This window comes from Chelonia mydas, chromosome 15 (genome assembly GCF_015237465.2).
Source record: "Chelonia mydas isolate rCheMyd1 chromosome 15, rCheMyd1.pri.v2, whole genome shotgun sequence".
Classification (NCBI taxonomy): domain Eukaryota; kingdom Metazoa; phylum Chordata; order Testudines; family Cheloniidae; genus Chelonia; species Chelonia mydas.
The window spans coordinates 25,612,763-25,627,416 of record NC_057856.1 but is presented as its reverse complement, the minus strand read 5'-3'; the positions used below and the strand labels follow the sequence as shown (position 1 = coordinate 25,627,416).

Below are 14,654 nucleotides of genomic sequence, written 5' to 3'. Positions count from 1 at the left end.
TGTAGGAGAACAAATTAGGTGCAGGCATCTCAGATGGTACTACAAAAAATATAAACGGTTTCTTTCTTTAAAAATGAAGCATGCTTTTCATAATATTCTAACAGTATTTTCAAGTTTTTGTATTTCTTCCCTTTATACAGTATGGGTTTGATCCTGCAGTCCTTAGATGAACAGTCTCATCTATCAGGATGAGACTTAGGATTAATGCTGAGAGGCTCCTGAGTCCCTGTTAAGACTTTGCTCCTCAAGCTACAGGTTTAAAAACTGTTTGTTTGTTGGCTCTTTTTAAATAAATATTCAGGAGAGCATCTCTTCTTCTCCCCTTGGAACTAAATTGTTGGGCCTGACCTACCTTCTAGGCAGAGCAGCTAAGTTTTGCACAGCTTCAGGTTTTACTTTTATATTTCGGGGTGGGGCAGCTCCAGTCAGGCCAATGTGGTCATGGATGGCGGGGGGGCAACTTCCACGCCTGCCTAAGGCTCGCAGTTTGTGGAGCAACGCTCCTCCCTTCCCCCCCAGACTGCACTCATGATTTCACACTAGTGCAGCGGTTCTCAAACTTCACTGCATTGTGACCCGCTTCTGACAACAAAAATTACTACACAGCCCCAGGAGGGGGGACTAAAGACTGAGCCCTGCCACCCCAGGAAGGAGGGGGAGGAGGGAGAAGGGCATGTAACCTTAGCCCTGGGTGGTGCGGCTGAGGCTTCAGCCCTGGGGCCCAGGGCCAACACCAGCCTTGGCGACCCCACTTTGAGGTCCTGACTCAGTTTGAGAACCCCTGCACCTAGTGTGAACAAGTCTCTATTTCCCCTCATGTTCCACACGTACACAGTCAAACCAGGAACTTATGCACCCCACTCTAGCCCTCAAAAACAGTGGGAGGGCAGAGGAGAGCCAAGGAGACTGAATTGAACCTAGGGTGGTCTGAGGGGGTAGGAGTGTGAGGAGATTGTGAAGCAGACTCCTCTACTGTGCTCCTGTTTCTCATTAGCTCTCCCTGTCCCCTTCCGAATTCCCTTTCCAACCTATGCCTGTGTCCCAACCATTCAGCTCCTTGTGTTGTACCCTCACCCTTCCATAACCTGTCCCCCATTCTCTGCCCCTCCCTGTTCCTTCCAGTAGGATACCAAATGTAGTCAGCCAGCCAACTCCTCCCCACCACCCAGATACCCCATGCTAAGCTTGGAGACCTGCAATTCTTTTGCCACAGCAGCACCCTGGTGGCAAAGAGGAGATCCTTTGAGGGTGGAGGGGATTTCCTGCAGCCCTGCCAGATGTGGGGCATTCCAGCAGAGATGGAGGAAGGGGCATGTGTATATTGAAGAGGAGAGGGGAACTGAGAGAGACACAACACGTGGCTGCCATGTAAAAATGTCCCTTTAACATCAAATCAAATTTCACATCTATATCACCAGTTACCATAATGCACCTTTCTAGTCACTGTGACAGCTTGCAGTCCATATTAGAATTACACCTTGTTCCACAGGGTGATATTATAGACACAGTAATCATTCTAACAACATATTACCATTTTTACTTAGGCAAAAGTCTCATTGAAGGGAGTGTAGCCTGAACAAACTTCAGGATCAGGCCCCATGTATCTTTAATTTTGTTTCCAATCAAGAAGAGAGACTTCTCAATGCAAGGCTGGCATTCTAGAGTGAGAGGTAACATGGACTGGTACCTAAGGTACTGGACTAGAATGCAGGGTGACATTCTGGCCTCATTCCCTGGAGTCAGGATTTCATCCTGGGATTCTACTTCCTGCTCCACTACGGACTTCCTACATGACCTTGGGCAAGTCACTTCACCCACCTGTGCTTCTTTCCCCTCTTACCCCATAGGTGTCTTGTCTATTTACATTGTGAGCTCTTCAGGCCAGAGAACATTTCTGACTATGAGTCTGTACAGTGCCTAGCATAATGGAGCTCCCGTCTCCATTTGGGTCTCTAGGCACTACTGCTATATAAATAAAGTGTTGATTTTTGTTAAAGCTATCTACATACATAAGAGATAAAGCAGTTACCACTTGAAATGTAAGCTAAGTTTATTGATACAGTAAAATTCACTGTGCTTTACAATACAACATGAGTGGCCTATTGTCCAGGGACAAAGATATCAGTACTCTATCCAGTAGAGTACTTAGATGCTCCTTTACACATCTCTCTTTAGGCTTAAGTCAAATCACCAATAAATAAAGCAGCGTTGATCTGAAACAGCATGTTAGAAATAATTTTTTATTAAGCACCAGCTTAACATCATTTACGTACAGTATTCAAATGGCTTTCTGTTCCATCTTCCCCCGCAGATTGACAGCTTTTCCTCATAAGCACTTATGCTTCCTTGGTATAAAATGTATATGAAACAAAGGCAAAATATTTTATACATCTTGCTGCAAAATGCTTAACATTGTGACTGTATCTCATTGCCTCTTCATTGCCCAGGTCCTGACAGACTCTTATTCATGAACTGCCTCTTCACGAAGCAGATCCACCACTGAGGGAAAGAAATACAGTGGGATCAGAAGATATACTGTAGCAATTTCCAGGTAAGACATTTGAGGCAAAACAAAATAGGATTTAAAACCAACTCAGATGTAATGGACCTGATCCTGCATTAGTTGCACATCCAATTTTCTCCATTGGCTTCAACTGGCATTTTAGGTGTGCAAGGAAGGCAGGATTAGACCCAAAGTGTGGATTAAGTCAAGACACTGTAGAATAAGGTTGCAGTACCAGACTCATAGTTAAGGCTGAGGTGATCATTCCGATCTAAGCTTTTACTTTCCATTGGTTATTTAAAAAAAAACGGATTAAGGGTCTCATTCTTGATCTCAGTCCAACTTTTTTTACAAAAATTTAAGAAGTCATTTCATTCACTTCTGAATTAAGTGAACATAAAAAAACCCACACAAGATCTACTTTAAAAATTTATTCTCTTGCACTTGACTCAAAAGCAGATGAACTCAAGACTCTGGATATGGTATGTGGCTGGGTCCTCAGTGACTTGTAGGCAATAATTCTAAAAAATAAATTGGCTTAATCATTGTAAAGTTACACTTGTTTATGTGCAAATGTCTACCTAGCCAGTCAGGAACTGATGTATCAATTAGCTATTTTTGCTACTCTCATCCGTAGCAAAGGGCTTTCCCAAATAGGAGTGATCATATCAGACCCAACTTGAATGATGCTGAATATTCTAAATGCCTGCTGAATTCAGTGCAAGGAATTGAGGGTTCTCAGCTCCCAGAAGGTGCTCACCAATTCATAGGATTGGACCAACAAGTGGGGACTGTTACAGCCCTGCTCTTTAACAGGATGCCTCTACCTATGCAGCCTAAATGGCATTTGCTGCCATATCACATTACAAATGTTTGTCTAAATCGCTTTTCACTATTCCACTATCCCTTTAAATCTCAGGATTCTTGCTTGACAGGTCCTCCCCCATCTCTCCCTGTTGTTTTTCCTTTTTCCCCCTTGTTGCCCTACCGCATTCCATAACTATCCTTTCAACTCCTTGGTCTACACCTGACACACCTTTTAAATAGCAAACCAAGCCATGTTTGACATGATTTACTACATTATTTCTGGAGTTAACATTTTTAAGAAGGAGCATGCCTCAAGCATCCACCAGTCAGAAAAGAAAAACAGCCTGTAATCGGGATAAGTAATCACCCAGTCATTGAGAACGGCATCTTACCTTGCTAGGCTTGTCACTTTGGGGATCAAACACCTTTTCACAAAGCCTAAGACCTGTTTCTTGTCTCAGCTGTTGCAAGTAGGCCCTCATCACCTCTAAAACAGAGCATATACCAATACAGAGTGAAATACACAGGGTTAGAACCAGGTCAGATTCTATCCAGCCAACTGCCTCACTGTGTGACCTTAGGCAAATCACTTAGGGTGGGATCCACAAAGGTACTTAGGCATTGCAACACTGAGCGCTGTAATGCCTAACTTTCAGGTGCCTAGAAAACCACAGGAACAACACTGCAATCCAAAAAGCCTGCGTTAGGCGCCTAGCCTCCTCTACAGTGAATGGTCAGAGAAAGGAGTCTTAACAAATGTGATCCACAACAGCCACCATGCTAGGCAGGGAGCCATCTAAGCTAGCCAATGGAAGATACTGACCTGAAAGGTGTGGGCTAAACCCTGCCTCTCTCTCAGGTGCCTAAGTCTGGGATGCAGGGTAGTACCTAGGTCTGCTAGTGATCCCCACACCAGTGGAAGATAGGCACTTGGTCACCTACGCTGCATGGAGGACCCAAAACAAGACGGGGGGGGGGGGGGGGGGGGGGGCAGAAACTTTCAGATGAGCGTTCTAACCACTAGAATAAAAGTTATAGGGAAAGGTGGCAGGTCCCTGTTCAAATTCCTTCTCCCCCTCAGAAAGAGGAGAGACTTCAACCACATCCTGGGTGAGTACCCGCTCCACTAGGCCAAAGGTTATAAGGGAGGTCTTCCTTCTTCTCCTCCCCCAACCTCAGGTATTTTGTGTGAACTCGCCTGGGGGGCCTAATCCGGTACTGGTGCTCAGAGGCTGTCTACCAGATGGGGCCCCCATATCAGACACAGGCAGCCGAACGCCTATCTTTCCCAGTTGGTGAATCGCTCTGGGTCTGTGGTGTCCGGATGCCTATCATGAGGTAGTAATGTGTCTGGCTGGAGAAAAAGAAAAAAAAAAAAAAACCCCCACTTAGGGCAGGTCTACACTTAAAACTCTGGAGTGGCACAGCTGTACCGCTTCAGTGAAGATGCTACTACACCGACAGAAGAGCTTCTCATCTCTGCATAGGAGGTGCTAGCTATGTCAACGGGAGGCAGTGAACACAGCGCTTTCTACACATGGGGTTAGGTCGGTATAACTGTTGCTCAGGGGTGTGGATTTTTCACCTCTGAGCGACACAGTTATACTGATGTAAGTTGATAGAGCAGATGCAGCCTTAGGTGCTGAGTTTAGGGACCTACAAAGCTTGGTGACGGCCAACTGGGAGTTTTATGGATTGCAGCGGTGCCTAAAAATGGCAGTTTTAGATGCCTAAGAACCTTTGTGGATCCCACCCTTAGCCTCCCTCTTGCTTGGTTTTTCCTTTGCCACAAAATGGGATAACAGTATTTACCTATTCAAAGGACTGTTGGGAGACTTAATTCATTAGTGTCTGGAAAGTGCTTTGAGATCCTCAGATGAAGGTGTTACAGAAGTGCCATGTATTATTATTCCTCAAATGGTTTTAACTGCTCAGTTTGAGAAAGTTGAGAACATTTCTATGCATTGGAACTCATGTCAGTATTCTAGGAAAACATCTGCCTTCAAAAGTCAACACAGTAGTATGATTGCACCTTGCTTTTCTGTTGTTAATAAGTTTCCATTACAATTTTAATTGAAGATCACGTATGAGATCTCTGTAAGCGTTTCCTTAGCTATAATCTGAATGCTACCAATTATTGCTCTTCTGCTTTGCTTAGCTGTGTTAGAATCAAAATGCACAGAAAGGAGCATTATGGATTTCCACATTTATAGTCACTCCGTGACTGCAAGAGTAAATTTGCTCAATTTACAAGTGAAAAAGGTAACTCAACCTGGGATCTTTCTGGTTCATGCATTAGCAGTAAAGATTTTACAGGTTATGTCCAGCCTGCAATTACACCTCTGCATGTCTATGGTCTTCTGTGGGACTGTCCAAGCATAAGAGTCACAAGGTCGGTGAGGTAATATCTTTTATTGGACCAACTTCTGTTGGCGAGAGAGACAAGCTTTCAAGATTACCCAGACCTGAAGAACAGCTCTCTAAGTTTGAAAGCTTGTCTCTCTCACTAAAAGATGTTGGTCCAATAGAAGATATTACCTCACCCGTCTTGTCGCTCTAATATCCTGGGACCAACACGGCTACAACAACACTGCGTACAAGCATAAGAGCAGAATTTGGCCCTATAAATGAAACGAAGCTAGCTATTCACCGTTGATAGAGCTAGAAGAAGGTCCAGCTCCCTCCTTCTTAGCTCTGTTGGCTCTACAGAGCTAGTAGAAGTGAAAAGTAGACACAGCCTATTTTTGTTCCTAAAGTCAGCAGATTTGAATCCAGGTACACACAGGAGGCAGAACCATCAATTAAGAAGGTGCTGTTTTACATAGTCATTTTTCTGGCCTTAGCCACAAAATTAATCCAGGCTGTGAACTGCAGGCCAAAGCATGGCTTTAAGAGACACTTTTGGCTACTTTTATTCTTACCGTCCTCCTGTTTGTTGCCAGGTTTGGCATAGAGGGCATTGAGTGGAAAGCCCGGCTCTCCGGGGATTGGGAAGTTAGTGATTCCTAACGTGTACATTTCCTTCTCTCCTTGGCCTTTCGAATTACACTGGAAGAACCAAACAAGAGAGATCATTCACAAAACAAAAACAAAACACACACAAGCTGGTGCAGCCGAAATGTTATATTGATACATATCAGGACTTCCCTGGTAGGAGAAAGTACTGAGGAGTCCTTCTGTATCTAATTAAATGAGAAAGGTCTTTATAGCGTATTGAGCCCCTGTACATTTGCTTCTATATAAAGAGGCTTTCTGGAATATCTGTGGCTCTGGCAATTGGGACTGATGATTGATCTACCTGCAGTTTTTGGTGAGGGGGTTTGGGCTTTTTTGTGTTTTGTTTTAAACATTAACATAGTTATACCTGTACAACCCCTACTCCTCAGGGAATTCTGCTGCACTGTGCATGCACAGAATTCATGTCCCCCACAGATTTCTTTGTTCCCCACAGAAAAATGATTTTCTGATGGGGAAGCAAAGGGAAGCCACAAAAGCAGTAATACAACCCTCCCTAGCAGTATGTTTTGGGTGCCCAGGGCAGCTGGCAGAGAGGTAAATCACTGTGGGGCAGGAGGCGAGACTGGGGAAGACCCAGCTGGTGGCTCCTACCCTGGGCCAGGCTCAGCTGCTAGTCCTGGCTGGGCTGGGGAGGACAGGACTTCCTCTTCCCCTGCATGGCATCTAGGACTGGGTCAGACCCACCCCCAGAATTCTCCCCAAGCTGCAGGAAGCTCTGCAAACACCCCACCCATCGCTCTTCAGCTACAGGGGGAGGGATCACTGTATGGGGAGCTGTTTCCCCATCCGCCCAACCCCTGTGCAGCCAGACCCCCTCATACCCAGACCCTTCTTCTGAGCCTCACACACCCAGAACCCCCCCCCGCCAAGCCCCACTCCCCCTGCACCTGGACTATCCTGACGAGCCACCCACACCCAAATCACCACTCCACTGAGCCCCAACCAGTTGCACCTGGATCCCCACCCCACTGAGCCCCACTCCCCCAACATCTGGACCCCCCACTGAACCTCCCACACCTAGACCCCCTTGCCAAGCTCTATCCCTCTGACACCCAGACCTTGCCCCACTGAGCCCCAAACGCTTTCACCTGGACCCCCCTGCAGAATCCCATAACTGTTGCACCCAGAACCCCCACAACATGCCCCTGTGCATCCAGATCACCTCCCGTACCCAGATTGCCCCACACAGAACCCTCTCAACCCCCACATGGATGCCCCCACACTTGGATCCTGCCAGGCTGAGCCTGTCTGCCCATGCCTGGCATGGAGAGGCAGGGCCCTGGAGTGTTTCTGGGGCAGGCCTGGTTCTTGCGCTGTCAGGGTTGGGTGCAGCCTCACTGCTGAGCCATGTCCCAGGTGGGGAGCTACAGAGTTGATCTCCTACCTCTGTGCAGCCAGTGGCCTGCGCGCCCCAATACCATGCTGGAGCCTCCACATTTATTTGACAAATAAAATTTGCAGAATTTTAAAATATTTTAAAATATGCGCAGAATTTTTATTTTTTTGGTGCAGAATGCCCTCAGGAGTAAACCCCTAGTGTGGACACAGTTATATTGGGATAAAGGTGCCTTATACCAGTATAGCTTATTTCCCTTCCTGTATAGGACCGGCTATACTGGAGTAAGCACCCTTATACCTAGGTCCACACTTGGGGGTTTGAACCCCTTTAGCTGTAGCAGTATAGTTAAAACAGTACAACTTGTGTGCATAGACAAGCCTTAAAATGTAATAAAGTAGCCAAATTCTTCTTCAGACATGAATGCACAACTCCCACCAGTTTCATTGGTATTGTGCATAGATATAATCAAAGGCCAAATGGGACACGCAGTAGGAAGAGAAAGTTAAAGAGCCTAGAGATTTAGGCAAGGGAAAGATTACGGTGATCTTGAATTGGGTGCTTTCAGATTTGAGGAGTGGGTGGGGAGCAGATGATGGAAAAGCTGGTAGAGGCTGATGACTAACAGTGGTATTTGGATAGGTGGGGAGGGACAGAAAGAGGCAAGAAGCAGAGAGGACAGAAAGATGAAGATTATACAGTACTTCATGCTGCCTTTCATCCTGGCTACACCCCGGAAAAAGGGAGTGAGGAAAGAATTTTTAAAAAATAAAATAAGGGTTTACAATGGAAATGCTGACAGGAGCTAAAACCATAGCAGTGCTGGCAGGCCCTGCTATAAACATACTGTCCAGGTGAGAATATTACAGATCCAAGAATTATCAACAGTACTGGGGGACGGAGGGCCAGGGAACAGTAAGAGGAGCACAGCGCTGGGTGTCAGGAATTCCTGCCGCTCTCTCACTATGGCCTTGGGCACGTTACTTACCCTTTTTTACAGAGAGGTTAAAACTTACCTGCATCAGAAATAGGGTATGAGGGCCCAAGTTGTACAGTGCTTTGAAGCATTATGTTCTAAACAACACCATTTTTGCCTATCTGGGTTTCCACGCTGCCTTGGCAAATCAGCAGAACTGGCACATTTTTGTTGCCATTTATTGTATTTTCTTCCTTCAGCTTAAATTCAACTACGTTTTATTACCTTTTGCAGCTTTTTTAAGCATTCGGAAATGTAGAGAGTTATGTAGATCAAGGTTCTGTCAGCCTCATTCTGCAAAATAAAAGGAAGCAGAAGCCACAGCCATTTGTCAGCAGCTGTAAAAACGATCACATGTTCAGCCTATGGCTTCTCACAAAAGAGAGGCATTGACAGTACAGGAGACACATTTACCTTACTTAAAAATAGTTTTAACTAGAAAACTGGTTTCTTTCATTATATACTACATACAAAATATACAAATTCTCAGAAACTTTAAGCTTATTGCCGTGAAGTAGTTCTACATTTCAACAGGGTACCAGACTCCAATAACTATTCTGTGCACAGAGTTTTAATATCTTAAATCATCATTTCTTACCTTAATTTCATAATTCTTGAAGAAGACATTTGCTTTGAAGTAGTAGATGGCTTCATCTATAATATCTGTGTCCTTTGCTAGCAAGAAAGGTAGGAAACGGGAAAATTAGGTAGCACTTAAACATCACTAGCCATTAAAGATGGAAACAGATGAGCAATAGTTGCTGAGACCTACAGCAAATAATACCACTATCTTTCATTTCACTCATTTGCAAAAACAATCATTCTTACAAAAAACAAAGCCACAGTGGTTTCGTGCCACTTCCCAGCAAAGATTTAATAGGAAAGTAAGTGCTGTGGTAATATTCCATATGACCACGGCCTCCTTACTTGCACACAGCAGCATGTAGTACAGGACACTTACTGTAAGATGAAGTATCAATGAATTCAAGCTATACACTTGTCAAAATAAATTTTACAATCAAGCAGTTTTGATATTTTTACAATCATAATGGCTCACTCCATTATGGGCAATAATCCAGTGATTCTCAATAGGTCTCCCAGTCATTAATGGGAAATAACGAGGGTTCTGTTGTCATTAAAATGCCTTTTGAGACCAGTTCTGGAAAAATAAACTCCTCTGAAATACAACAGAAAATTTAAAAAAAAACAAAACTCACTTTCCTCTTTAAAAATGCACAGAGCAAATGATCTCATAACATTACATTCAGCAGGCTCTGGGTTTCCTTAATAGAGCTGTAGAATCATCTGAATCGACATGCATCCGTTGAAGTGAGCTGTAGCTTATGCTCAAAAACAAAAGCTTATGCTCAAATAAATTTGTTAGTCTCTAAGGTGCCACAAGTCCTCCTTTTCTTTTTGCGGATACAGACTAACACAGCTGCTACTCTGAAACCTGAATCGAGATGTTTTCCCATTTCAAATTTAAATGTTGTAATGCTGCCAGGTGGTCATGAGATATTGTGAAAGACTTTACAGGAGGAAAAATATGGAAGCAGTATCCAATTAGTATAACAGGCTCTAGGTAATGCCCCACCACCATTTTAAAACCTACTGAAACCCACAACCCACAGTTCTGAATCTTGATGGCTGCATGATGCAGCAGGAACTAGCCTGAAAATAGTGAATTTAGGCTTAATTAAAAAAAAAAAAAAAAAAGAGAATTATGGAATGTAATTAAAACTACAGCAGGGTTTCCTTAGTGCTTATAAGCTTATGCATTCTGGAGGCATTAAAGAGAAAACAAATCAAATGTGTTCACCATTGAAGGTAACACCAGGAAGATACCACATTATTATTTATTATGGTACCTGGAAGCCCCAGTCAAGATCAGGGCAAACGTTTGATCACATCACGTTGTTCACTCTGCTTGCGTGTTATACCCCTTTCCCCTGCCCTTCATCTGTCCTGTCTGTTTAGACTGCAAGCTCTTGGGACTGTAGATTTGGTGTTTGTGTCTAGCACTATGGGACCCTATCTTGGCTGGTTCCTAGACACTACTGTAATAAACACAATTAACAATAATGGCTCCATTCCACTAGATGTTGTGTAAACGCATATGAAAATATGGTCCCTGATTCAAAAAGCTTACACATTAAGATCCCAATTGGGTCTGTGCAGGCAGACCTTTGCGCCTATTGGGAGGCTAATTAAAATCAATGGGGCTCCACATGCACGCATGTGGATACAATTACAGGACTGGTGTCTTTGATTGCAAGTGACATATGAAGACCCAAGATGATAAAATGCCTAACAGAAGCAAGGGCTAGAGACAGAATATTATTTGGAGCTGGATAAAGCAACTCCCAGAGGCAGAAGGAGGGGAAACCAAGATGGAGTGAAAAGAAAAAACACAATTCAGAAGCAATAAAGCTACAAATAATTTTGTACAAGAGTTACAGAAAGGGGAGAATTTCACAAGACAGTATTGAGTAGAGTTTGAAATCAGCTTAACAGGCTGTTTTTACACAGCAATTGAGAGGGACACATCATAAAAATTGGATCAGAGGATTCCTCTTCCTGAAGAGGCATTCAGAGGCTTGGATGAGGAAAGGTAAATTTTCCTTGTGCTGTGCTATTTATCTGGGAAAAGCAAACCCCAATGCAACTGCATCAACAATCATCTGAGAGCCATTTTCCTCCATCAGCAGGAAGTGCCCCTGTTTCTAATCTGTCCTTTTTCTCCTCACTCTGAAAACTGGACACACACAAACGATTCAAAAGCCTCAGTTATATAATGTTTATACAACAGTCCTCTAACCGTCTCCAGATCACCGATGTGAAACATCCATCAAAGAGATGCCTAATGCTGCATTTTAGACTGGCTTTGAATGGACTGCAAAATAAATAAATAGATGTGAATATGGAAACAGTGCTTTTAAAGAGTGTTGGGAACCTACTTTCCCTTGGAGCTGGTCCTTTGAACTGACTTCTAATGGGTAACAAAGCCATGTTCCCAATTAACTTGATATCAGAGTCCATTAAAGTGGAGTGATAAGCCTGCAACAAAGAGGAAGGCTGATTGTGAGCGATAAAAAGAAAATAGGCATTTTTCTCCCCTGAAAGAACAAAGTTACACAAACTTCCCCCACATCTCCTCCAAATGACGGCTGCGCAGTTTATCCAGTTAACAATGATCCAGCAACCATACCTTGTGTAAGTCCAGTGCTATTTTCTCACCTAGCTAGTCAGGCCTAAGGAACATTCTGGGGGGAAAAGCTCATACCATGGAACTGCCATAGGCACAGTCTCACCAGGGGCAATAATGGTGAATGCTATAATGTAGACCAGGTGAATGGGTGTGTTTCATCACCATGTTGTCTAACTCAGAGCAGGTCTAAATGACTTGGTGGTAAAAATGCTCAGATCCTTCTCTATTTCCACTCCCAGTGAAGCTTTAACAGTGGATACTTTCCAAAAAAGTGTCAGTGCACACACCTTAAGAGTCATATTATACTTTGGTGCATAAGCTTTTTCTTGACAATTGCAATATGAGCCAATGCTGTATAAAGGAGGCTTATTCCAAAATATACATGCACTTAGAATACATGTTTAAGATTCTCTGAAACCCCAGTGCTGCGGGGGGGTTGTTGCTTTGTTGTAGGGTTTTTAAATATTTTAATATAAAAATAAATTTTCACTTATAATTTCCCTATCTTATGAAACAAGGAAATATTCTTAATTTTTAAAAAAGAGTTTTAGTCACTGGAAAGGCTCACATGGTCCCTAGGTTTTGTAGTGGACTCGGAGGGCGGGGGGGGGCTTGAGTGAGGGCAATGATCATATATTCCTTCTCTATTTCACTATGATGCTAAGTGATGCAAGACAACAGTCCCAAGACAACAATTCTTTCAGTCTTAAGAATGCTGTGTAAAGAAAGTTACACAAGCTAAACTGTGGTGAAGTTGCAATATAAAGGCCTCAATGGTGCTACTGGCTCTCCGAGCACAGAAGAACCCTTCATCCGCAGAGAGGCCCCACTTAAATCAACAAGGGCCTGACCACCCAATCTAATTGTAAAATCACAACCAAGTGATTTTGCATCCACAAGCCTATATGAAGCAAAATCCTTTGCATTGACCATTATTAGTGCTGTGGGGTTTTCAATGTCACTGACTATTGCCATAAAAGGAAGTTCCCCTTTTTTTCCAGTCGAGGTGACACTTCCCCCAGCAGCCGCTATAGTTTCACTCAGCTTCTTCCTATTTCTACACAGCGACAGAAACCCGGACATGTTGTTACATTTAATAATCGACCCGATTCCTTTAAACCCCACTGGGCTGCAGACTGAGAAGGGGGAAGAAGCAAAGAGGCCCAATTTATCACCCCGCGGCCTAGCATCCGCATAGCACTTTCCTGCCCTTCCCTGGCTAGCAGCAACCCAGGGCCACTGCCTGTTCTCAGTGGGCGGCAGGATGCAACACAAGCCAACCCCAGACGCCGGTGCATTGCAGAACTGCACGCGCCCCTTTCCCTTACCGGCATCTTTGGTGGCGACAGTTCAGTTTCACAGGAGACAGAGCAGGAAGCTGCTCGAGCCAGCAATGCAGGGCTTGCAAAAGAGGCAGCGCTTCCTGTCCCACCCAGGGCTGCTGCAAGCAGGAAGTGACTGAGCGGAGGGCGAGAGCTGGCCAGCAGGGGGAGTCAGAGCACTAAGAAGACACCTGAGCCTTTACGGGTAGAGACCCTGTATGTGCCCAGCACACACCTAGGGGAGGATGCTTTTAACAGAGACCAATTTTCCCTTGGAGTCACCATCAGAATTTTGTGACACGCACCTTCCCATCTGCTGGCCTTGGCAAGTAAAAATCATCCTGAGTTCACAGCGACTTGGCTCCTGGAAGGGGCTCTGGCAAGATTCTGACATTCTAAATGCAATGGACCAAATTCTTCCCAGATGTAACATCACTGAAATGAACAGGCTTCAGACCCCTGAGCTCTGCTTGCGCTGCTCCAGATGGATTTGTTATTACCAGGGGCCTACAAGCCTGGGAGTGAACTGAGCCCACAACATTTTAAAGAGAGAGATTCAGAGAGGGCAGTTCCACCAGTGCAAAGCACAGCTCTCCTTGTCTGCACTAAGGTTTGCACTGTGCAGCTAAGTTGGTTCCTGGCTGCTGATTGCTGAATTCAAAGTACAGACATGTATAGACTGGGGCCCCAGTCCTGCATCAGCTCCAAATAGAAGCAAAAAGTCCCGCCCCAAAATCATGAGATTGACTCAAAAATCATGATTTTTTTAAAATAACATTTAGTGCTTTTGTTTTCCTTTTGGGTTTTGAGCTCAGAAGGTTCAGCTTTTCTCCACCATCATGATGGTTAGAAACTTTCTTTTTAAAAAATGGAAGTTGGGATTCTTACAGTCACTTAACTCCAGGAGCTGGGGTATTAAGAAAAACACCAAGTATCATGAGACTCATGATAAAATCATGAGAGCTGGCACCACTGTGGACGCAAAGCCCCACTTGTGAGACTCCCAGTGCCAGATCAGGGCCTAGATCCCTGTCTGAATGTTTCATTTGTTCTAACAGAAACCCAAAGGGGAAAGATACATCAACGGCACTTTCTCTTTTACTTAGCAAGAGAACAAACATGTTCTTTGAAGACATTACTCACTTAAAACCAGTGCAGAAATGGCACATCTTCAGGGTATTGTTTGAGACCAGGTTTTGTAGAAACGATTTAAATTTTCTAGCAATGTTTTGTTTCCCTGCCTTTATTTGTTCCTGTTTGGACCACTCTATGCAATCCTTAACCAGCCACCAACCACTACCTAGATTATTTTTCTTTTTGAAGTGCAGATCTCCCTTCTCCCTGCAATGATGCCACCCCCGCAGAAGACTTGAGGGGGCTGCACTCTTCCCCCAGACACAGAAGATTTGCTCCTGAGATTCACCCCACCATTACCAGATTTGTCCCCCTTTGGACTTTCCCTGCAAGCCTGCTCTTGCTATCAC

The 14,654-nt window shown here is 44.3% G+C and overlaps 1 protein-coding gene across 1 annotated transcript; it reads right to left on the bottom strand.

The window, feature by feature from the left end:
• Nucleotides 1-2,226: 2,226 nt before the first annotated feature.
• ARPC3 (actin related protein 2/3 complex subunit 3) lies at nucleotides 2,227-13,354 on the bottom strand. Its single transcript, XM_007058282.4, has 7 exons — nucleotides 13,177-13,354; nucleotides 11,598-11,697; nucleotides 9,239-9,315; nucleotides 8,866-8,934; nucleotides 6,232-6,358; nucleotides 3,703-3,797; nucleotides 2,227-2,499 (listed from the first exon to the last, which is right to left on the bottom strand). Exons 1-7 carry the CDS (start codon nucleotides 13,180-13,182, stop codon nucleotides 2,437-2,439), a joined length of 537 nt encoding a protein of 178 aa, XP_007058344.2. The 5' UTR covers nucleotides 13,183-13,354; the 3' UTR covers nucleotides 2,227-2,436.
• Nucleotides 13,355-14,654: the final 1,300 nt, after the last annotated feature.